Source organism: Lissotriton helveticus, chromosome 10 (assembly GCF_964261635.1).
Source record: "Lissotriton helveticus chromosome 10, aLisHel1.1, whole genome shotgun sequence".
Taxonomy (NCBI): domain Eukaryota; kingdom Metazoa; phylum Chordata; class Amphibia; order Caudata; family Salamandridae; genus Lissotriton; species Lissotriton helveticus.
This window is the reverse complement of record NC_136071.1, coordinates 18,751,310-18,776,685: the sequence shown is the minus strand read 5'-3', so window position 1 is coordinate 18,776,685 and position 25,376 is coordinate 18,751,310. Positions and strand designations below refer to the sequence as shown.

Sequence of the window (25,376 nt, the reverse complement as noted above, 5' to 3'; positions counted from 1 at the left end):
TTCTTGTTATAGGTGGTTTGTGTGCTGCCTTTATTGTATTGGGCTTGCTGCGATGCTTGTTCCCTAGAAGCTCCCCTGTTACCGGAGCGGCGAAAGGAACCGCCCCTGAACTGTTGTGACTGTAGAGCTCCCATGGACTTGGCAGTTTCCGTGTCCTTTTTAATTTTTTCTAGGGTCGTGTCCACATCAGGACCAAATAGAAAGTCAGAGTTAACTGGCTGATTAAGCAGAGTTGTTTGGATTTCTGACTTGAAACCAGATATGCGTAGCCAGGCATGCCTTCTGAGCATCACACTAGTGTTGATGGCCCTAGCTGCTGTGTCAGCTGCATCTAACGCACATTTAATGGATGCGTTTGAGATTAGCTTCCCCTCCTGTATCAGCATTTCTGCTCCCCCCTTATAAGCATCAGGCAGGTGTTGCAGTAGCTGCTCTAACGTGTCGTAATGAGCCCTATCATATCTGGCCAATAGGGCCTGTGTATTTGAGCTTCTCTAAATATTAGCCGCTTGTGCTGCCACACGTTTGCCAGAAGCTTCCAAGATCTTGGATTCTTTGTCCGGAGGAGGATCACCACCACTTGTCTGAGAGTTAGCTCTCTTACGAGCATTAGCCACCACCAGGGAGTCCAATGGGAGTTGGCCCTTGATATACATAGGGTCTACAGGCGCAGGCCGGTATTTCTTTTCAATTCTGGGGTTCACAACCCTTGCCCTCGTTGGTTCTTTAAAGATGTCACTAGCGTGTTTGAGCACACCTTTAAGCATAGGCAACGTCTTCACTGATCTTTCTGAAGTTGAGAAGGTATCAAACAGAAAGTCTTCCTCTACTGGGTCAGCGTGCATATCCACATCATAGTTAAGGGCTGCCCTCTCAATTAATGCGTTAAACGCAGCAGTATCCTCAGTAGGTGATGTCTTGACCGCATAGGACTGAGCGTCAGGCATGGTGTGTGTCTCATCAGGGTCAGCAGGATCAGTCCATGTTTGGGACTCCTGTTGATCCGTGTCAATAGGATAATTACATTGTTCTTCATTGTACCCTTCCTCTACATCCTCAGTGGCATGTGTGGGAGAATAGGCACAGTCTTGTCCAAAGGACTGTATATGTTCAAAAAGAGCAGGTGAGGTGGCAGAGTCCCTCTTCTTTTTGAGTGGTATTTTGTATGACTCCATAGGATATTCTGGAATGATTTTCCGTTTATAAATTGTGAGTCTTCCTGAATCGGAGTCGATAAATAGTTTCGACTGATTGTCATAGGATGGAGGCTGGAACAGAACTTCCTCCTCCATGGGCCGATTCTTTGAGGCTACCGACAATGACGTGGATGTGTCGGTGCCCTCTTGGTGCTGCACCTCCTTAGGTCGTGCGGTTGGGGGCAGTCCGTACTTTATAGGCGCCGTAAGCATTGAAGACGGACTGACCTTCTTTGAGGGAGGCGTTGTTTTGGACCCGACCGACTTCGAGTGTTCAGCATGTTGCTTATGGCTAGGCGTCGACTCGAGCTGTTGGTGCGCAGCAGGTACGCTCCTTTACTTCGATGCGATATGGCCTTTGGGGTCGAGTTTTGTTTTTGACTCGAAGGCTTTGACCATTATTGGCTTCCGAAGCGTCGGATCGAGGGTCTTTGGAGTCTTGAGTCCTTTGGTAGCGTCGCCATCTTTGGACCCGGCCGTCGACAGCGTGAGCGTGACGTGCTTGACTGCAGAGACGGGCTTAGTCGCTCCGTTCTTCGGGTCGACACCTCCTTGCGACCCCGAGGGGTCGATGACACTTTTTGACTTTATCGGTTCCGAAGTCGTCGAGCCGATGACTGTTTTTAACAGTTTCGGTTTCGATTTAGTGTCTGTAGGTGTCGTTTTCGATTTTCCCACTGATTGTGGTCGAGTGACCGATGGCTCTTTTGAGATGTTCTTAGCCGGGCCTGGTAGCGGGGCTGTAGAACGTGGATGAAGATCTTGGCCAAGGCCTTCCGGCGATGCCTCGACCTGAGCCTTGGAAGGTACAGAGTCTTTATTGGGCCCTGCTACTGCGGTTGGGCCTTGCTCATCGCTTGAGTCGTCGCAGACGGCTCCGATGGCTTGTGCGTCGTCTCCTACCTCGACGATGTCTTCACCATGGACGTAGATTTCCTCTTCGTCCTCATCATAGTTCGAGTTCTGCTCCGACGCGGGATCAGACTGTTAATCAGGATCCTCTTCTTGTACACCCTCTTCGTCGTCAGCCTGGAAGATGTCCTCCAGTTCGGGCGCTGACTCCCGTGCCGACTGTCTTGCGGCGCGCCGAAGGCGAAGAGCTTTCTTCGATCTGAATAGAGAACAGGCCATGCAGCTGGCCTCGTCGTGGTCCGGTGATAGACATTTATTGCACACCGGGTGCACATCGATGTGAGGGTATTTGGAGTTGCAAACGGGACATCGTTTGAATGGACTTCGTTCCATCGTCGATCGTGGATGGGGCCTTTGGTGTCGAAAAGGCAAGCGGCCGTCGACGTCCTGCTCGTAGAGCTGGAACAAGTAAGAGGCACCGAACTAAAGACAATACCGACGCCGCGAAGGCCTTTTGAAAAAGTTTTTACATATATTCCGAACGTGAGTTAAGAAAGTACATCCGAACCCAATGGCGGAAAAAAACAACCTGAGGATGGAGAGGATGCCCATGCGCACTGTAGTCCGGGGGAGGAGCCACCTATCTCGTGATACTTCGAAGACTCTTCCAGGACAACAATGTGCAATCATCCAGACCCAACACTAGGCGGCGATCTATGCACAGATATAAATTCAGCAGCCCACATGCCTCGAACAGAAGGTTTCTGGTCAGCACCGGCATAGGGGCAAGTAGACCCAGAGCCGGTAGGCTGTTTATGTTTCGGCTCCAAGCTCGAAGGCGGAGCGCTCAAAATCTTTACTCTGTACCAACCTTGGCCTGAAGGCAAAGGAGGGACAGGAGCCTTTTTATGGAGGAGATGGTAGGGGAAGGAAGTCTCTTTACTCACGATCCGTTGTCCCGGTGTGAGGTCTTCGGCATCTAGGTCGGCTTCAGACACTGAGATGTGTTCCTCTTCCATTTCGGCTTCCTGCGCTTGTGATTCTTCGTGTTCGGACTAGCCTCCGAGGAGATCTGGCGCGGAGCCATTTTGCTGGTACATTTCGTCATGTCGAGCCAGACTGTCACTGAGCGCTTTCTTCAATCGAAATGACCAACACACGTCGCAGTCCTTCTCGCCGTGTTTTCGGTGATAGGCAAAGGTTGCATACTTGTGCAAGTCGGTGTGCGGAAACTTAGCGCAACACCCAGGACAGAACTTGAATGTAGTCCGTTCCATCGACTGCTACCGATCCCGGTGCGGGTAGGCCCAAGGGCATTCCTCGAATGTTCTGATTGAAGGTTTTCGAATGTAAACGATACGCAGAGAATGGGAAACTAGATCGATAAACAATACCATTGAGGGTAGTGGATTGCGCATCGAAGGGGCCCCGAAAAAACAGTGCAGAACCGGAGCGCAACAATTCAAATCTGAACCCGATGGCGGAAAAAAACAATCTAACAAAGGAGTCGATGTCCATGCACACTATCACCAAAAGGAGGAGCCACCTACCTCGTGACTAGAAAGTGCAGACATCAAGACCCAACACTAGATGGCGATCCATGCACAGCATATGATATGATCTACAGCTCATATACCTCGAACTGGGATTTTTGTGAGAAGACCTAATGACAGCGGGGTCTATTAGTAATGAATACCATCAAAGCTAATTATGGTCGGCGCACAATGAACCAAATGGAAACAGGAGCAGTTCCTGTACAAGATTGTTTCTGCAGGAGCTAGAAAACTACCTCCAGTTTTGGTATGGCACCTTTCCCCTGCTCTCTTTCACCTCAGGCTGGGACCAGCCTCATGAGCAGGATGGTGGGCATGGCCCCTCCTGTGGTGCCAGTAAGGAAACTGTGGAGCTTGCACTGTTCTTCTGCCTAGCCTACGTGAAGGGGAAGAAAAAATGGATACTCCCAATATGCCAAAATTTAGGGGATAAAAAACACGCTGAGGCTCTTCCTGTTTCAAGACAACACGAGTCAAAGCATTGCTTTTGCGGTCTCCCGTTACCTTCTGACGATGGAGAGGACTAAGCGCAGGATGTCCAATCTTGATGCGGAATCCGATATCGCAACAGCACAGGGTGCGCCCAGTGTCTCTGCTCCCACTTATGAACTAGCACTTTGAGACGTAGTTCATGACTGTATTTGTACAATATTAAAGCATAGGGTGCCGTTAGAAACTTTTTTTCCCTTATGCCCCAGCACCTTTGCGACTCTTGTGAATAATGTTATGAAATATTTTGCCTGCATCAATTTGATCAAATATTTAACGACGCATGCTTGATCTAAGCAAGTTTTATTGCTTTTACTGCTATATGGGTGTTTGAATTTAACGTTTTATACTATGTTTTTTTGCTCTTTTATGGCTTACAGCCAAAATAAAGATTTGAACGTATCTTCCTAATTTGCTGCCACCACTGCTAGACATTTGAGAAACCCTCTCAGGGGCTGCTACCCCAAATGGCAAAACTCTGAACGGGTAATGATGACCACTTACCACAAACCTGGTGTGCCGGGTGAATCGGTATCTGAAAGCATGCGTCCTTCAGATCGAGCGCCGTCATGGAGCCGACTTCTTGTAGCTGTGGTAGAATATCCTGCAGTGTCACCATGTGAAAGTGTTCTGACAGAACGTAAAGTTGGAGCGGTCTTGGACCCAGCAGGGGTCTTATTGTCCCATCTTTCTTGGGTATCAGAACGTACAGGGAGTACACCCCTGGCCTCTATGCCTGTGTGGCACAGACTCAAAGACACCCCCTTTCAGAACAGCTTTAACATCTTCCAAGTAAAGGTGTTGCGGATTTGTCTGCGAGGAGGAATTTTGGTGGGTGGGAGGGGAGTGCAGGGCAGTATCCATCGCCAATGATGGCTAGCACCCATTGGTCTGAGGTTATATCTGACCAAAGGTAGTGAAACTGCTGCAGCCTTCTCCTGACAGATGTGGGTCTCCCCAGCAGGGGTAGAGAGAGTTCCCCATTCTCAAAAATCCTCCCTGACCAACCCACAGAAAAGGATCCTGTTGTCCACATAGCCTCTATCTGTGGATGACTCCCTGTCCCAATAGTCATTTAAAATAAAAAATAAAAAGGCTCTCATTGAGAGATTTATTTAGCAGATAGAGACAAAAGACAGCATATCTTGAAAGAGCCTACAAAATGGACTGATGCCTGGGAGGAGCATCATAGTGAATACTGGTCCAGTCTAGTGAAGCTTGGAAACGGAGAGTGCCAGGTTGCAGAGATTGCGGAGATTGTCCAGACTCGCATACTGAATGCTCCTTTGTTTGCTAGGCAGGATCTTACACACTTTTTGTACTGAACAAGTTTGATACTGCTCTCTGATCGCTAAAACTCTAGAATCCACCTATGGCATCTATCTTACAAGACGATCCACCATCAACTTCTTACCTCATTTAAGAAGGTTCTTATTCATATAACCTTTTGGAAGCCTGTAACCCATCGAAAAACTGAAAAAACTTTAAAGAGAAGGCACTTAAGTACAATCCTGAGACACTCATGGCAGACCACTAACACTGCACAAACAGCGGTAAATTAAGACTGCGTCTTCGATTTTACTCTAGAAAAAACACACATTTGGACTAGTCTCCTCTAACAACACCTTCAAGTCTCGAAGGTGTTGGAAACTCAGTATCTCACCACCATTCCTCAAGGCTGAAACGCCCACATTCATCTACGACAGTATTAAAATTTAGAAGGGACCATTAAACTCTTAGACTCCAGTCTTCAAAAACATCTCAGCTTCAAGAAGTTAACGTCTAAGTGAGAATCCTTCCCTCGCTCTTCCCGTAGGATCCTACAGTCAACTCAAGTTCAATCAATAACTCCCAAATGGACACACCCTTCCTACCCCAAATTAACTATTAAAAACACTTGCAATCCACCTGCACAGGACTAAATCCCTCAACTTAATATTCACCTACTCCTCTTGGTACCGATCAGAAATACTCCAGTGCCCAAATACTAATAATCAACAACATCCCATCACAAACAAAAACGCCCTGATGCATAATCAGCCCATCCTCCCCAGCAACATCTCACACACATCGCAGGACAGTTCTGGAACACATCTCACCTCATTCCACTCCTCCTCTACTCACATGAGCCTGAGCGCCCCACATCTAGCAACTCCACACAGCTTCCCGATATCGTACCCCCAATAGTACCCCACACTACAACTAACCCCTTAAAAACAACTACGTTTAAGCAGGAAAACAATTTACCTGCCACCTCCATCCTTCCTCACACTCCGACCCTAAACCTTACTCAAGCTGTAAAGCCTCTTACAGACAATCGACATCCTCTGGCGGTCTTCCAGCCAACCCAGAATGAGGACCACATGGAATGCGGAAGGACTGCAGCCTTATGCTACTGGCCTCATTCCAGCCAACCTGGAACAAGGCGTACGGGGCAGCAGAAAGACTGCAGCCTTTTGCTTTCTGCAGCCTTATGCTACTGGTCTTCTTCCAGCCAACCCGGAATGAGGCACATGGGAGCTACAGAAAGACTGCGGCACTCCGCTTCTTGCCTACTTCTAACCAACACAGAATGAGGCACACGGGGTCTGAAGAAAGACTGCAGCCCTCCGCTACAGGCCTTCTTCCAGCAAATCAGGAATGAGGCACACGGGGGCTGCAGAAAGACTGCAGCACTCTGCTACTGGCCTTCTTCCAGCCAACCCAGAATGAGGCACACACGGGCTACGGAGAGACTGCAGGCCTCTGCTACTGGCCTTCCTCCAGCCAACCCGGAATGAGGCACACCGGGGCTGCAGAAAGACTGCGGCCTGATGCTTCTGGCCTTCTTTCAGCCAACCCAGAATGAGGCACACTGGGGCTACAGAAAGACTGCGGCCTGATGCTTCTGGCCTTCTTCTAGTCAGCCTAGAATGAGGCACACTGGGGCTGCAGAAAGACTGCGGCCTGATGCTTCTGGCCTTCTTCTAGTCAGCCTAGAATGAGGCACACTGGGGCTGCAGAAAGACTGCAGCCCTCTGCTACTGGCCTTCCTCCTGCCAACCCGGAATGAGGCACATGGGGGCTGCAGAAAGACTGCGGCCTGATGCTTCTGGCCTTCTTCTAGCCAGCCTAGAATGAGGCACACTGGGGCTGCAGGAAGACTGCGGGTTGATGCTTCTGGCCTTCTTCTAGCCACCCTAGAATGAGGCACACGGTGGCTGCAGAAAGACTGAGGCCGGATGCTTCTGGCCTTCTTCCAGCCAACCCAGAATGAGGCACACTGGGGCTGCAGAAAGACTGCAGCCCTCCGCTACTGGCCTTCTTACAGCGAACCCAGAATGAGGCACACTGGGGCTGCAGAAAGACTGCAGCCCTCTGCTACTGGCCTTCTTCTAGCCAGCCTAGAATGAGGCACACGGGGGCTGCAGAAAGACTGCGGCCCGATGCTTCTGGCCTTCTTCTAGCCAGCCTAGAATGAGGCACACGGGGGCTGCAGAAAGACTGCGGCCCGATGCTTCTGGCCTTCTTCTAGCCAACCCAGAATGAGGCACATGGGGGCTGCAGAAAGACTGCAGCCCTCTGCTACTGGCCTTCATCCAGCCAACCCGGAATGAGGCACATGGGGGCTGCAGAAAGACTGCAGCCCTCCGCTACTGGCCTTCTTCTAGCCAGCCTTGAATGAGGCACACCGGGGCTGCAGAAAGACTGCAGCCCTCTGCTACTGGCGTTCTTCTAGCCAGCCTAGAATGAGGCACACTGGGGCTGCAGAAAGACTGCGGCCTGGTGCTTCTGGCCTTCTTCTAGTCAGCCTGGAATGAGGCACACCGGGGCTGCAGCCCTCTGCTTCTGGCCTTCTTCTAGCCAGCCTAGAATGAGGCACACTGGGGCTGCAGAAAGACTGCAGCCCTCTGCTACTGGCCTTCATCCAGCCAACCCGGAATGAGGCACATGGGGGCTGCAGAAAGACTGCAGCCCTCCGCTACTGGCCTTCTTCTAGCCAGCCTTGAATGAGGCACACCGGGGCTGCAGAAAGACTGCAGCCCTCTGCTACTGGCGTTCTTCTAGCCAGCCTAGAATGAGGCACACTGGGGCTGCAGAAAGACTGCGGCCTGGTGCTTCTGGCCTTCTTCTAGTCAGCCTGGAATGAGGCACACCGGGGCTGCAGCCCTCTGCTACTGGCCTTCTTCTAGCCAGCCTTGAATGAGGCACACCGGGGCTGCAGAAAGACTGCGGCCTGATGCTTCTGGCCTTCTTCTAGTCAGCCTAGAATGAGGCACATCGGGGCTGCAGCCCTCTGCTACTGGCCTTCTTCTAGCCAGCCTTGAATGAGGCACACGGGGGCTGCAGAAAGACTGCGGCCTGATGCTTCTGGCCTTCTTCTAGTCAGCCTAGAATGAGGCACACTGGGGCTGCAGAAAGACTGCAGCCCTCTGCTACTGGCCTTCTTTCAGCCAACCCAGAATGAGGCACACTGGGGCTGCAGAAAGACTGCAGCCCTATGCTACTGGCCTTCTTCTAGCCAGCTTGAATGAGGCACACTGGGGCTGCAGAAAGACTGCGGCCTGATGCTTCTGGCCTTCTTCTAGCCACCCTAGAATGAGGCACACTGGGGCTGCAGAAAGACTGCGGCCTGATGCTTCTGGCCTTCTTCTAGCCAGCCTAGAATGAGGCCCACGGGGCTGCAGAAAGACTGAGGCCGGATGCTTCTGGCCTTCTTCTAGCCAGCCTTGAATGAGGCACACCGGGGCTGCAGAAAGACTGCGGCCTGATGCTTCTGGCCTTCTTCTAGCCAGCCTAGATGAGGCACACCGGGGCTGCAGAAAGACTGAAGCCCTCTGCTACTGGCCTTCTTCCAGCCAACCCAGAATGAGGCACACTGGGGCTGCAGAAAGACTGCGGCCTGATGCTTCTGGCCTTCTTCTAGTCAGCCTAGAATGAGGCACACTGGGGCTGCAGAAAGACTGCAGCCCTCTGCTACTGGCCTTCTTCCAGCCAACCCAGAATGAGGCACACTGGGGCTGCAGAAAGACTGCAGCCCTCTGCTACTGGCCTTCTTTCAGCCAACCCAGAATGAGGCACACTGGGGCTGCAGAAAGACTGCAGCCCTCTGCTACTGGCCTTCTTCTAGCCAGCCTAGAATGAGGCACACAGGGGCTGCAGAAAGACTGCGGCCGGATGCTACTGGCCTTCCTCCAGCCAACCCAGAATGAGGCACACTGGGGCTGCAGAAAGAATGCGGCCTGATGCTTCTGGCCTTCTTCTAGTCAGCCTAGAAAGAGGCACACCGAGGCTGCAGAAAGACTGCAGCCCTCTGCTACTGGCCTTCTTCCAGCCAACCCAGAATGAGGCACATTGGGGCTGCAGAAAGACTGCGGCCCGATGCTTCTGGCCTTCTTCTAGCCAGCCTAGAATGAGGCACACTGGGGCTGCAGAAAGACTGCGGCCTGATGCTTCTGGCCTTCTTCCAGCCAACCCAGAATGAGGCACACTGGGGCTGCAGAAAGACTGCAGCCCTCTGCTACTGGCCTTCCTCCAGCCAACCCAGAATGAGGCACACTGGGGCTGCAGAAAGACTGCGGCCTGATGCTTCTGGCCTTCTTCCAGCCAACCCGGAATGAGGCACACGGGGGCTGCATAAAGACTGCGGCCTGATGCTTCTGGCCTTCTTCTAGCCAGCCTTGAATGAGGCACACTGGGGCTGCAGAAAGACTGCGGCCTGATGCTTCTGGCCTTCTTCCAGCCAACCCGGAATGAGGCACACGGGGGCTGCAGAAAGACTGCGGCCTGATGCTTCTGGCCTTTTTCCAGCCAACCCGGAATGAGGCACACGGGGGCTGCAGAAAGACTGCAGCCTGATGCTTCTGGCCTTCTTCTAGCCAGCCTAGAATGAGGCACACGGGGGCTGCAGAAAGACTGTGGACTGATGCTTCTGGCCTTCTTCTAGCCAGCCTAGAATGAGGCACACGGGGGCTGCAGAAAGACTGCAGCCCTCTGCTACTGGCCTTCCTCCAGCCAACCCGGAATGAGGCACATGGGGGCTGCAGAAAGACTGCAGCCCTCCGCTACTGGCCTTCTTCTAGCCAGCCTAGAATGAGGCACACTGGGGCTGCAGAAAGACTGCGGCCTGATGCTTCTGGCCTTCTTCTAGTCAGCCTAGAATGAGGCACACCGGGGCTGCAGCCCTCTGCTACTGGCCTTCTTCTAGCCAACCCAGAATGAGGCACACTGGGGCTGCAGAAAGACTGCGGCCTGATGCTTCTGGCCTTCTTCTAGCCAGCCTAGAATGAGGCACACTGGGGCTGCAGAAAGACTGCAGCCCTCCGCTACTGGCCTTCTTCCAGCCAACCCAGAATGAGGCACATTGGGGCTGCAGAAAGACTGCGGCCTGATGCTTCTGGCCTTCTTCTAGCCAACCCAGAATGAGGCACATTGGGGCTGCAGAAAGACTGCGGCCTGATGCTTCTGGCCTTCTTCTAGCCAGCCTAGAATGAGGCACATTGGGGCTGCAGAAAGACTGCAGCCCTCTGCTACTGGCCTTCTTCTAGCCAGCCTAGAATGAGGCACACGGGGGCTGCAGAAAGACTGCGGCCGGATGCTACTGGCCTTCCTCCAGCCAACCCAGAATGAGGCACACTGGGGCTGCAGAAAGAATGCGGCCTGATGCTTCTGGCCTTCTTCTAGTCAGCCTAGAATGAGGCACACCGAGGCTGCAGAAAGACTGCAGCCCTCTGCTACTGGCCTTCTTCCAGCCAACCCAGAATGAGGCACATTGGGGCTGCAGAAAGACTGCGGCCCGATGCTTCTGGCCTTCTTCTAGCCAGCCTAGAATGAGGCACACTGGGGCTGCAGAAAGACTGCGGCCTGATGCTTCTGGCCTTCTTCTAGCCAGCCTAGAATGAGGCACACCGGGGCTGCAGAAAGACTGCGGCCTGATGCTTCTGGCCTTCTTCCAGCCAACCCAGAATGAGGCACACTGGGGCTGCAGAAAGACTGCAGCCCTCTGCTACTGGCCTTCCTCCAGCCAACCCAGAATGAGGCACACTGGGGCTGCAGAAAGACTGCGGCCTGATGCTTCTGGCCTTCTTCCAGCCAACCCGGAATGAGGCACACGGGGGCTGCATAAAGACTGCGGCCTGATGCTTCTGGCCTTCTTCTAGCCAGCCTTGAATGAGGCACACTGGGGCTGCAGAAAGACTGCGGCCTGATGCTTCTGGCCTTCTTCCAGCCAACCCGGAATGAGGCACACGGGGGCTGCAGAAAGACTGCGGCCTGATGCTTCTGGCCTTCTTCTAGCCAGCCTAGAATGAGGCACACTGGGGCTGCAGAAAGACTGCGGCGTGATACTGCGGCCTGATGCTTCTGGCCTTCTTCCAGCCAACCCGGAATGAGGCACACGGGGGCTGCAGAAAGACTGCGGCCTGATGCTTCTGGCCTTCTTCCAGCCAACCCGGAATGAGGCACACCGGGGCTGCAGAAAGACTGCGGCCTGATGCTTCTGGCCTTCTTCCAGCCAACCCGGAATGAGGCACACTGGGGCTGCAGAAAGACTGCGGCCTGATACTGCGGCCTGATGCTTCTGGCCTTCTTCCAGCCAACCCGGAATGAGGCACACAGGGGCTGCAGAAAGACTGCGGCCTGATGCTTCTGGCCTTCTTCCAGCCAACCCGGAATGAGGCACACTGGGGCTGCAGAAATACTGCGGCCTGATACTGCGGCCTGATGCTTCTGGCCTTCTTCCAGCCAACCCGGAATGAGGCACACCGGGGCTGCAGAAAGACTGCGGCCTGATGCTTCTGGCCTTCTTCTAGCCAGCCTAGAATGAGGCACACTGGGGCTGCAGAAAGACTGCGGCCTGATACTGCGGCCTGATGCTTCTGGCCTTCTTCCAGCCAACCCGGAATGAGGCACACGGGGGCTGCAGAAAGACTGCGGCCTGATGCTTCTGGCCTTCTTCCAGCCAACCCGGAATGAGGCACACTGGGGCTGCAGAAAGACTGCGGCCTGATACTGCGGCCTGATGCTTCTGGCCTTCTTCCAGCCAACCCAGAATGAGGCACACGGGGGCTGCAGAAAGACTGAGGCCGGATGCTTCTGGCCTTCTTCCAGCCAACCCAGAATGAGGCACACTGGGGCTGCAGAAAGACTGCGGCCTGATGCTTCTGGCCTTCTTCTAGCCAACCCAGAATGAGGCACATTGGGGCTGCAGAAAGACTGCGGCCTGATGCTTCTGGCCTTCTTCTAGCCAGCCTAGAATGAGGCACATTGGGGCTGCAGAAAGACTGCAGCCCTCTGCCACTGGCCTTCTTCTAGCCAGCCTAGAATGAGGCACACCGGGGCTGCAGAAAGACTGCAGCCCTCTGCTACTGGCCTTCTTCTAGCCAACCCAGAATGAGGCACACTGGGGCTGCAGAAAGACTGCGGCCGGATGCTACTGGCCTTCCTCCAGCCAACCCAGAATGAGGCACACTGGGGCTGCAGAAAGACTGAGGCCGGATGCTTCTGGCCTTCTTCTAGCCAGCCTAGAATGAGGCACACGGGGGCTGCAGAAAGACTGAGGCCGGATGCTTCTGGCCTTCTTCCAGCCAACCCAGAATGAGGCACACTGGGGCTGCAGAAAGACTGCGGCCTGATGCTTCTGGCCTTCTTCTAGCCAACCCAGAATGAGGCACATTGGGGCTGCAGAAAGACTGCGGCCTGATGCTTCTGGCCTTCTTCTAGCCAGCCTAGAATGAGGCACATTGGGGCTGCAGAAAGACTGCAGCCCTCTGCTACTGGCCTTCTTCTAGCCAGCCTAGAATGAGGCACACGGGGGCTGCAGAAAGACTGCGGCCGGATGCTTCTGGCCTGTTTCTAGCCAGCCTAGAATGAGGCACACCGGGGCTGCAGAAAGACTGCAGCCCTCTGCTACTGGCCTTCTTCTAGCCAACCCAGAATGAGGCACACTGGGGCTGCAGAAAGACTGCGGCCGGATGCTACTGGCCTTCCTCCAGCCAACCCAGAATGAGGCACACTGGGGCTGCAGAAAGAATGCGGCCTGATGCTTCTGGCCTTCTTCTAGTCAGCCTAGAATGAGGCACACCGGGGCTGCAGAAAGACTGCAGCCCTCTGCTTCTGGCCTTCTTCCAGCCAACCCGGAATGAGGCACACGGGGGCTGCAGAAAGACTGCGGCCTGATGCTTCTGGACTTCTTCCAGCCAACCCGGAATGAGGCACACGGGGGCTGCAGAAAGACTGCGGCCTGATGCTTCTGGCCTTCTTCCAGCCAACCCGGAATGAGGCACACTGGGGCTGCAGAAAGACTGCGGCCTGATACTGCGGCCTGATGCTTCTGGCCTTCTTCCAGCCAACCCGGAATGAGGCACACGGGGGCTGCAGAAAGACTGCAGCCCTCCGCTACTGGCCTTCTTTCAGCCAACCCAGAATGAGGCACACTGGGGCTGCAGATAGTGAATATAATTAGCACATCAACAAGGGAACAGAGATGGGCTGACCTGTGATAGAACATCCTTGCCATCCCGACTCGCTGCTTTTCACCGCCCGACAGGACGTCCTTCCAGTCACTAACGGAGTCCCAACCTGCAGGGGCAAAAACAGCATTCATGAGACACTCGAAAAATAGAACCTTACAGTGAGAGCATGTGATAAATTGTCAATGTAATGATGCTACCCCTTGTTAGTCAACATGACTGCATCCACATATCTAATACCAGTACAGCATTATTCACACATGATGGAGGAGACCGATTTCTTGATGCTAAAAACCTTTAGATACAAGAATCAATAGCTTGGTTTTTTTTTATTTATTGTTTATTCTGCCCGATAGTTCCTCCATGCTGCTACATAAGAAAGCAACACCATAGTGTGCAAATTTGTGTTTTCCGGTCTTTAATATAACTGTGCTCCAGTCAGTGCTTAATTTGAGCCGGTGGTTTCCGGTGCTCGGCACAGACACTTAATTGCCGGAACCTGCACTTATGACAACTGCCAAATGGTGGCACTGTTTGTGCAATTTAAAGAGGAGCAGAAAAATAGTTGTTTGTTATTTCAGTATACATTAAGAACTACTAATATCTGCCACCCAAGCCATTCTTAAAGCTTTGGCGGCCTAGAACAGTCTAAATTGTCACTCTTGCAACAGTGTGATGGTTGTTAGTTGTGCAAGTACTGTGGCAATGTGTGGTGCAAACTGTGGTGGCTTCCTGACGAAAGCCACTGCACTTTTTTTTCTTTTTTACACAAATTAGGCCCTGGTTTCAGTGGTAACTGCCTTTCAAGGATCTACATAGGTCAAAGACTGGGCCTGAATCCAGTTTATGTTTGAGTGCGTGCACTGTAAGCCTGCTGGACAGATGGTATTGCACAATCACACGTATGCCCTCTGAAAACTACTAGATGGCAGTGGTCGCTGGGCACCCATATGGATCTTAAGAGACACTGGAAAGATCACAACACAGAAAAGGCATTCAGGCTTACATAGCTATAAAAGCGACCCGAAGTAGGGAGATAGCATGGCCCAACATTAGGCCTAAGGTACGTGGAGCTACCGTTCTCCAATAGGAGTCGTGTTCTGGCACCAAAGGAGTGAACTGAGATGGCACTAACATTTTCCTGATCAACAGCAGGCAACCGCTGTAGCCTAGGGGGGATACATTGTCCAGTGTTATACATAACTTCAGAGAAGATACAGAAAAATGGCCAATGTGTTTTGCCTTAGATACTTGGTTACCAATCCAGGCACAGTGAGGACCTGTTCATATGCAGTTTAAGAACTCTTGTTTACAGTCAATGTTGTGATCTATTAAAAAAAAAGCGGATGTGTGTGATAAAACCTAAACAGGCCACTCTGCTGAGACTAAACAAGTAGCAGACTGGGAAGACAGGGTGGTTACGACAGGTGACCTGGGATCTGAACAGGATCTACACAATATGCTGTAAACAGTACAGATTCACCCAGAGCTCTGCTCCAAACTCTACAAAGACTCGCTCAGTCTTGCACCGCTGGGACTACAAGGGGGGGTGTGGCACGCTCACAGGCGCAGACTTAGGGAGACTGTCGGATTTCAAGCTAGGGCCAACATTGCTGCTCCTGCTCAGGACTTTACTTGGTACGCTGTTTGTTTCATTGGACAGCCTTGAAAATGACATCAAGCAATTTTCAGATCCAAAGGAAATTAAGGATTGATTTGTAGTATATAACGGCAGCCCTCGTTAACCGGTCTCTTGTCACACAGACGGACTGGGAGGCAAAATTCACGTGTGTGTTCTTTCATGAATTCTTTTCATGGCAGTTCGTTGGGCCTTCACTGGACAGGAGTTTACTAGCAGCCCTGACTAGTTGCATAGTTCCACGCTTGATGCGCTGCTCAAGGTTTTTTTCTTTGAATTCTGGGACTTGTAATCTTGTTTATTTCATTACAAATCAGGCTAACTACAAATGTATGTACTTAATGAAGTACTTCTTTGTAATCTCTGATAAGTAATTTGTTTCAAGAGTATGTTTCATCCTTTCAAACACCATGAAAAGAGGTGTGATCAGAGCCAGTGCTCACAGGACAAAGATCCTTGGAACTGCAGGCGCGCACATCACAGCCCATACAGGACAATATGGGAGCACTTCTGCTAAAACCCAAAGCAAATCACTGTGGCTGACAACAGTACATGTCCCCTTAGTGTCACAACCAGCACATTGCATGTGAATGTCAAATCAGGCCACATCCGCGACGCAGCTCTTACCTCCCTCCCGCTGCACGATGTAGTTGAGGTTCACAATGTCGAGGATCTCCTCCAGCCGCCGGTCAGAGAGGTTCTTCTCCCTCATGTCCTCCGCGGTATCGGGGTAGATCACTTGGTCACGCAGCGTTCCCACCGACATGTAGGGCCTTCGGAGAGAAAAGTCACAGGTGTCTACAGGTGAGCCCAAACCCAATTAGCTTGACAAACAGGTGTCTACAGGCGAGCCTGGACCCCATCAGCCTTATGAACCGGTGTCTACAGGTGAGCCCAGATCCCCATCAGCCTGACAAACCAGTGTCTACAGGTGAGCCGGACCCCATCAGCATGACAAACAGGTGTCTACAGGGGGCAACAGATGTGAGCAAGTATAGGGAGTACCTGCTAAAACTTTAACCCCTTCCATGCGGGGCTAATTCCCCCCCCAGCTCGTCATGCTGCACAGTGGAGCTGAGCTCATGATGAGCTGGGCTCGTCACGACTCCGCCCACTCCTTTAGAACGCCTGGGAATTAGCCCCGCGTGGGTCGTCCACTGCAGTTATGATGAGCTCAGCGCGTCATGAGCACAGCTCCGAGCTGAGCTCGTCATAAGCATGCAAGGGGTTAAGGAGAGTTTCCCCCTTCTGCCTGGCTTGCTGTGTGTGAATATAGGATGAAGGGAAGCACGTTTTGCTTGTATGAGCCGGTTTACTGCCCTGGAAATAGCCAAAATCTTAACACCCTTGCACAGCATATATATCTCAAGAAAACATTTATTTACTTTAACACAAACCCCATAGCCTGCAGGACAAGCCCAAGACAAGTGTTCTCCTCTGCAGCTCCTGGGCCACAAAAAGAAGTGTTAAAAGACATTCACTATGGCCATTCTCAATTCACCCACATACATGCATTCCCGGCCCACCTTCTCCATGTTGGCTGGACGCCTGAATAATCGGTCTACCTGTCCAATGTTCACTCTTTCTGGACGTATTCTGGATGTGTTCCGTTTTACTGTAATGCACCCCCCCGCCTCAGACTCGTGAAGGAAGGCTCTTCTACTTCATGTACAATTACATAAAAACATGTCTGCCTCAAGATAGGGGCCCGCTTTCATTCCCGCTAGAAGGTGCGAAACCTGCATTCAGAAACCAGCATGTAGCATCCTCTCTGGAACAAGGACGTTTTCCAGATGCCCCTTCTTTGTTGGTGTCTGGTTGGGTTTTTGACCCCTGAATGTCTCTTTGTGTCATGGGTTTTGGATTATTGACGGCTTCTTTGATGAGGTCTGGCTGGGTTTTATTCTCTAGAAAGCTTCTTTGGTTGACAACCTGTAAATGAGCTTTGGTTTCTGTTATGTGGATGTTTACCACTCCCTATCACCTATGAGCGCACCCTGGGCTTGCCTGGAGGGGTTTGCTGAAGAGCCGGGTCTTCCGCTTCTTCCGGAATTCAAGATGCAACAAGGAGGCTCTGATTTGGTGTGGGAGGTCGTTCCATGCTTTAGCAGCGATGTAGGAGAAGGCACGACCTCCTGATCAGCCTTTGCGTAATACATGTACGTGTCAGTCCGGCTGTCAGCGGTGCCTAGTGGGTTAGTGGAACTGCCAGTGGTAATTCAGGTGGGCTGGACCTTTGTTGTGTAGTGCTTGGTAAGGAGTAGTTTCTGTCCTGTAACTCCAGTTCTGTAGTAGGGGTATCTCTGTTATAGTCATAATCTAGTGAATAGTCCCGCCCATGTGCGTGGACCCCGGAGCAATCAAAAATAATCTCTTAAAGTGTCGAAAAATGCAGAACTGCACAGACACTTAAGAGAGAATTAAAGACAGATAATGCAGCCTATATCCACAGGCTACACTGTCCAGTACTTCAACTAGAAATTCCACCAAAAATCCACAAACCGCAAAGCCGGTCCAGATTTCCCTTGCTTTAACAGCAACATCCCTCTGGAATGATAGAGAGGAAGACATGGACAGACAAGCCCCATAGGCTGCCATTATGTGGCTCAGAACAGGATACTGTGCCTTTAAGAGAACTTTCCAGAACTTCACAGTATCGCAGAATGCACTGAAGGTCCCTTTTACTTTCAGTTCTTTTTGAAGGCGTAACACGCCAGACCTGTAGCATTCCTTACATGAATATCTCTCTCCACCGGGGAGGAGGGTGGGCGCTTATGACTATAACAGAGATACCCCTACTACAGAACTGGAGTTACAGGACAGAAAGTACTCCCCTTCTGTAGTAGGGGATCTCTGTGTATAGTCATAATCTACTGAATAGAATGGCAAGCCCATCCCCACACCAAAGCGGCGGTGGAGAAAAGAGAAATAACACCACTACTGTGCGAACAGATTTCGCAGCGAAGCCTGCCCAACCTGAGCGTCTGCCCTGGCATCAGTGTCCAGGCAGTAATGCTTAGCAAAGGTATGGACCGGCTTCCAAGTGGCCGCCTTGCAGATTTCTGCAATGGGAACATTACGGAGCAAAGCAGTCGTGGCAGCTTTGCCCCTGGTGGAATGAGCCTTAGGTTTACCCCCTAAGGTCTTACCAGCTTTTTGGTAACACAACTGTATACAGGACACAATCCACCTAGAAATGGACTGTTTAGAGGTAGCAAGACCTGTCCTGACTGATCCATAATTGATAAACAATTGGTCTGACCTACGACTATCCTTGGTTTTATCCAGATAAAATGTCAACACCCTCCTAACATCCAGGGAATGTAAAGACCTTTCCGCTGGAGATGAAGGATTCTGAAAAAACGTAGGTAAAGTTATGGTCTGGTTAACATGAAAGTCAGATATAACTTTAGGAAGAAATTTAGGGTGAGGACGCATAACAACCTTAGCAGCATGAAATACAGTAGAAAAGGTTCTTGGCAACACAACGCCTGAATTTCACTCACCCTGCGGGCCGATGTAATGGCCACGAGGAACGCCGCCTTCCAGGACAGGTGCTGCAACGAAGCCTTATGAATAGGTTCAAAAGGCTCCTTCATAAATCTGTACAGCACCACATTCAATTCCCATGAAGGCGAAGGAAGCCGGACAGGAGGGAACACTTTCTTCAAGCCTTCCAAAAAATCTTTGATCACAGGGATCCGAAAGAAGGAAGTCTGTGAAGGGCATTTCCTGTAGGCAGTCAATGCAGCGAGATGAACCTTAATGGAATGGACATTAAGGCCAGACTGCGCCAGATGTAGAAGATATGGAAGGATGACATCTTCCTTACATGTCGTCGGGTCATAGTTCTTGGACTTGCACCAGATGCAACACCTCTTCCACTTGTAAGCATAAGAAGTCCTAGTGGAAGGTCGCTTAGCCTCCTTCAGTATGTTCATGCAATCTTCTGGGAGATTCAGATGGCCATATTGCACTATCTCAGGAGCCATGCCGCCAAACTCAAAGACGAGAGGTTGGGGTGCAACATCTGCCCCCCAAACTTCGTAAGAAGGTCCGGCCTGCACGGCAGCCACATGTGAGTAAGGAGAGACCGGTGCAGCAGGTCCGTGAACCACCACTGTCTGGGCCATTCCGGGGCAATCGGTATCATCCGCGCCCTGGACTGGGACAGCTTGATGAGAACAGTCGGAATCAGGGGAATGGGTGGAAAAGCGTACAGAAAGCTGTTCGACCAGTTGATCCATAACACATTCCCCAGCGTCCCCGGCTGGTAGTACCTGGAGGCGAAGTCTCGGCATTTGCTGTTTTCGGCGGTGGCGAACAGATCTACGTCTGGAGTCCCCCACCTTGCGAAGACTTCTCCTAGTACTTCGTTGTTTATGACCCATTCGTGGTTTTCCTGAATCAGTCTGCTCAGTGCGTCTTCCTGAACATTCTGCACACCTGGTAGATGGGTGGCCGTTATCGTCAGTCCTCTGGCCAGAAGCCAGTGCCAGATCACCTGCGCCTCCCGCGACAGGGTGCGCGATCTCGAGCCCCCCTGCTTGTTGAGGTAATACATCGTGGTCGTATTGTCCGTTTGCACAAGCAGAGAGTTGGTCTGGAAGGACGGAAGAAAGGCCTTCAGCGCCAAGTGAACAGCTCTGAGTTCCAGGAAATTGATGTGGTACGTGGACTCCGTCTGGGACCACGTCCCTTGAATCTGTAAGTCTCCGGAGTACGCCCCCCAGCCCTGGGGAGACGCATCCGTCACGATAGTCTGGGTGGGAATGTCCTTGTGGAAGGGAACCCCTCTCAGGAGATTCTCCGCCGAACACCACCACTTCAGAGACTGAAGAGCATGCAGACAGTCGTATCTTGTCGTCCCAAGATCCTTTCCTCTGATCCCACTGATCCTCCAAGCACTCCTGCAATGGTCTCATGTGCAGCCGTGCGTGTGGCGTGAGGAAGATACAAGAGGTCATCGATCCCAGTAGAGAAGACACCGTCCTCACTGTTGTAGATGGAGCAGTCATAAGAGCCTGAGCCTTCCGAAGGAGTGATAATAGTCACTCCTCCGAAGGAGACACGCTTGCTGACAGCGTATTGATGGAGGCTCCCAAGTACTGGATGCACTGGACTGGAGTCGGGACAGACTTGGACATGTTGATGTGCAACCCCAGCTTGTTCAAGAGAACGCACGTCTTCTGGAAGTGCGCTTGAGCTTCCGAGAAGGAGGAGGCCTTGATCAACCAATCGTCCAGGTAAGGGTAGACAAACACCTTGTTCTTCCTTAGGTGTGCGGCTACCACTGCCATGCACTTCGAGAATGTCCTGGGCCCAGACTTAAGCCCGAATGGCAGTACTGTGTACTGATAATGATTGGCGCAGACTTGGAATCGCAGGAACTTCCTGTGTTTATGTGCAATGGGCACATGGAAGTATGCATCCTGTAGGTCTATGGCACACAGCCAGTCTCCCCGTTGCAGCGGAGGATAAATCTGATGCAACGACAGCATGCAAAACTTTTCTCCGCGAATCCACTTGTTTGCTTGTCGCAAATCCAGAATGGGCCTGAACTCGTTCTTGTCCTTTTTGCAAACCAGGAAGAACCGGGAGTACAGACCTCTTCCTCTTTGAGACAGAGGTACGTCTTCTATCGCCCTTTTCCTTAACAGGATATCGGCCTCCACCTGGAGCTCGCGTAGCTGAAACTGCGAGCTGACCGGAGGGATTGATGGAGGCGGGCTGGTGAACCGAAACAATATATTGCAAACAATATTCAGCACCCACTTGTCCTGAGCAATTTTTCTCCACTCTGCCAGAAAAAAATCGAACGCTTCCCCCCACCGGAGCGGGTAACGGATGTAAGGGAAGTAACAGCTCAGGGTCGAGACCCGGCCGCGCCCTTGTTCGCTGTAGAGGACTGCTGACCTCCTCTACCTTTCTGGCGCTTTTGGAAGGGCCTCCGGAACTGCTGCTGATGTTGCTGCTGCTGTCCCGAAGCCTGTCCTCGCCCTCTGCCCTGCGCCCCAAACCGTCTTTGGAACGGGCGGTAGGTTTTCTTTTCTTTGGGCTTCTCCAAGCCCACAGCCGTCAGAGTTTCGGCCTCTGCCTACATGCGGGCCATCTCATCATCTGCATGTTTCCCGAAAAGGGTCTCCCCCGAGAAGGGCAGATTCGCCACTCGCTGCTGGCCCTCCGGCTTGAGTGATGTGAGCCTGAGCCAGGCATGGCGTCGCTGGTTGATCCCATGACAATATCCATGGGCCGCCAACAGAGCCATCAGCGGCCGCGCTGATGACCTGGTTCGAGACCAGAATCTCCTCCTTCTGGATCTCTAGGAAATCCTCCCTCCTATCTCGTGGCAGGAGATCCACGAACTGTTAGAGGGATTCCCGCAGGGCACGATCATACCGCCCTAGCAGAGCTGCATCGCTAGCGGCCTTCATGGATGTAGAGGCCGTCCCACAGGCCTTCCTGCCATTTGAGTCGATCCATCGGCTCTCCTTATCCGGAGGCACGGTAGATGACGGAGAGGTAGAATGTTGCTTCCTGGCAGCCGTCACTATAACGGAGTCTGGAACAGGGTCAATCCTCAGAAAAGCCGGGTCGGAATCCGGGGCCCTGTACTTCTTTAGAAGACGGGACGGAGCGGCTTTCGTCGTTGCAGGTGTAAGGAACAGCTCCTCCGCTGGCTCTACCAATCCTGGCACGAGCGGTAGTAGCGGACGAGACAAATGCTTCTTGTGAAGTGTCTCAAAAATCACGGACGTTGTAGGTGTTGGAGCAGTCACCGTGATTCCCAATTTCGGAGCACCCCTCAAGAGAACATCCTGAAACGTGCTGATATCATCCACGGGAGACACCCTCGTCCCCGGGGAGTCTGATAAGGTTCGGGTAGAATGACCTGGTCCTAGAGGAATCCGTGCGGGACCGTGATCCGCGCCTCCTGTGGCGCCGTCTTGACCTCGTAGAGGATCTGTGACGACTGCGCAACCTCCCTCTCCGCCCGGAGCGGGATCGCGACTTCCTTGGCTTCGGTCGCCCTGCCGGTTCCACCGGGACGGGAGGCTTTGGCTTGGATGGAGCCCTCGGCCGAGGGGTCCCTTTAGGAGGAGTAGGAAATCGTGGCAACGACCCGTTCCTCGGCGGAATCGGAGGAGGCTTGTCAGCCGGCAACTGGGGTTGCGGTTGAGGTTGTGGAGGAGGCGGAGGCGGGGTGGGAGCCCGCGGAGGCAGTCCTCTCGGTAACGGAGGAGGAGGAGTAACTGTCTTCGGCCTAGCAGGGGTATACACCACAGAGTACACCGTGCCCGGTGAACCGCTCTCCCTACTAGGCTGGGACTTTGGAGAGTCCTCCAGAGGTACTTGACGCCTGCCAGATCGACTCCTGGCGCCAGAACTCCTTCCGCGCCTTCCCGGCGTCGAAGAACGGCGAGCGCCGATCCCTTGACGGCGAAAGCCTCCGCCTCGGCGATCTCCCATGCCTCGACGGCGACCTTCTACGCCTCGACGGCGACCTTCTACGCCGACCTTCTACGCCTCGACGGCGACCTTCTACGCCTAGACGGTGACCTTCTACGCCTAGACGGCAAGGATCCCCTTGACGACGACCTTCTCCTCTTCGCCGACAGCGAACGGCGGTGTCGCCTCGACGGCGAGCGCCGACGCCGGGCCTCTCGACGTCGAATACTCGTCGACGACGCGGACGAAATCGTCACTGGAGACTTAGACGGTGGCCTGTTCAGGTCCCTCGACGCCGAACGTCGACTCGACCCAGAGCCCTGGGGAGACGGGGAACAGAATGCAGTCATCCCTCTCGACGTCGTGGTCTGTGCAATCGACGCCGACGGAGAATGGGGACGTTTTCTGGTCTTCCTGCCCCTGGGGAGCCCCCCAGAGGCCTCAGCATGGGCAGATGAAGCCCCTCCAGACCCACCTTGTGCCTTTCGTCTTCTGTCCTCAAGGCCCTGAAGCCTGATCTTCATCCTATCCCTCAGGGTCCTGCTAGAGAAACCCTGGCAGATATCACACTCCTCTGGGACATGGGATGAAGGAAGGCAGATGATGCACACCTCGTGTGGGTCAGACTTGGCCTTCTTCCTGGAGCACTCAGGGCATTTGTCGAATAATGCAGGCATAATTGACAATTAAGAGTGCACCCAAAGACAAACAGGAAGAAACAGCAAAGTACTTAAAGAAAAGCACTCAACTTCGAAAAAGTGAAAAAATATCACCAATAAACCCTTGAAAAGGGAGAGCTTAATGCTCCAGGGTCCTGCTTGCAGGACCCGGAAAAAAGAACTGAAAGTAAAAGGGCCCTGCAGTGCATTCTGGGATACTGTGAAGTTCTGGAAAGCGCTCTTAAAGGCACAGTATCCTGTTCTGAGCCACATAATGGCAGCCTATGGGGCTTGTCTGTCCATGTCTTCCTCTCTATCATTCCAGAGGGATTTTGCTGTTAAAGCAAGGGAAATCTGGACAGGCTTTGCGGTTTGTGGATTTTTGGTGGAATTTCTAGTTGAAGTACTGGACAGTGTAGCCTGTGGATATAGGCTGCATTATCGGTCTTTAATTCTCTCTTCAGTGTCTGTGCAGTTCTGCATTTTTCAACACTTTAAGAGATTATTTTTGATTGCTCCGGGGTCCACGCACATGGGCGGGACTATTCACTAGATTATGACTATACACAGGGATCCCCTAATACAGAAGCAGGGTTGATGTATCAGGTGCCAGTGTAGCTCTCTTAGGTGTGGTGTGAAGTGAGACCGACGTGATGCTGTCTGCTTGGGTTTTGAATTCTAGGAGTCTTTCTTTGGACCGCCCGTAACTGCGCTTCGGCTTCTGTGATATGCGTGTACGATGATGTCTGGTTGGGTTTTGAATTCTAGAAGGGTTCTTTCTTCGACCACCTGTAACTGAGCTACGGCTTCTGTGATATTTCTTACTACGATGTTGTCTGGTTAGGTTTTGAACTCTAGGTTTCTTTCTTCGACTGCCTGTAACTGAGCTCTGGTGAGGTTTCTTTCCAAGGTGTCTGGTTGGGTTTTGAATTCTGTAGTGACCCTTTGTTTGATGGGGTCTGACTTGAGATCCATTAAGTCGTCATGAAGTTTATTGGGATCAGAAGCCCACTTGGACGCTTTCACTTAAAAACAAAAACACCAGAGTATGGACTGACTGCTTCGGTTTAGGAGTTCCCTGATCACCAGACTGGTGACCTGGGCAGCAGGCCACCCGTCTAGAAATGTAATCTCCCTGCCAAGTGACACGTGGACTTAGATGATACAACAGTAACACTGCTTTTATCTCAGTTGTATTTGAATTTCACAACAGGATACACCCTTGTACTCGCGTTGCGTTTGCCAACTGTGTAACTTTTACACGCAGGTCTACTTTGTGAACAGAAATTAGTTCTAAGCTTCAGAGGGCCTGATGCACTCACTGACCCAACAAGGTTGGACAGCGGTCACTGCGCTACAAAGAACAGAGGTCAGGAGAAGGCACAGGAGACCACCTGCTTGAGCACTCTGGGCTGTTCCTCAAGAAGAGCCTTTTCCCCGCATCTTACATCGGAAGTATTTGGCAAACTCCACGGGGTCTGCACCCGGTATTACACCCACCATGGATTGTTCACAATGGTCTCTCCATATGTTCTTAAGTTTAAAGTGCACATAGCAGCGTTTCTGAACTGCATTCACTGTTTAATAGGGCAGGTAATGGAAGACTGGGATAACTGAAAATAAGTTAGGTGGATACTGTTGGTTTCAGAAGGTCGATGAAAAACATTTAAAAATTGTGCTTGCATTATAAGACTAACACTTTCCACCTAGGCATTTAAAAAAATTTTTTTAAGTCACAACATTCTGCTTCTAGGTTCAGAGTAGATTGCACCCGGACAGACTGCCCAAAGCTCCGCAGACGAATCAGATTCAAGGACCGCCAGAAACCCTGGAAGCGCAGCTCAATCCCAAATCTCTATTCCACAACCGTAAACTGTGGCATATGAAGCGGAGGATGTACATACACTATCAATGTTGGATTATTGTTAAAACATTATTGAAGGCTACTGCCTGATCTGAATGAGGTAACCATGTTATTGACCAAAACAAGGATGGCAGGTCAATTACAAAGGCCTGCCAACAGTGACTCTGCAGAGGAAGCCCGGCCCACACCCACGCTGGGATGGGCATTAGAAATATAAATGCACAGA

At 52.0% G+C, this 25,376-nt stretch overlaps 1 protein-coding gene across 1 annotated transcript in view; it reads right to left on the bottom strand.

The window, feature by feature from the left end:
* The window catches only part of ABCD1 (ATP binding cassette subfamily D member 1), a 209,234-nt gene that overhangs the window by 42,938 nt on the left and 140,920 nt on the right, over window positions 1-25,376 (bottom strand). Inside the window, exons 7-8 of the mRNA XM_078664579.1 lie at window positions 15,806-15,951; window positions 13,564-13,648 (exon numbers count right to left, since the gene is read on the bottom strand). Coding sequence (XP_078520705.1) covers window positions 13,564-13,648; window positions 15,806-15,951 — 231 coding nt within the window. The remainder of the gene's footprint in view (window positions 1-13,563; window positions 13,649-15,805; window positions 15,952-25,376) is intronic.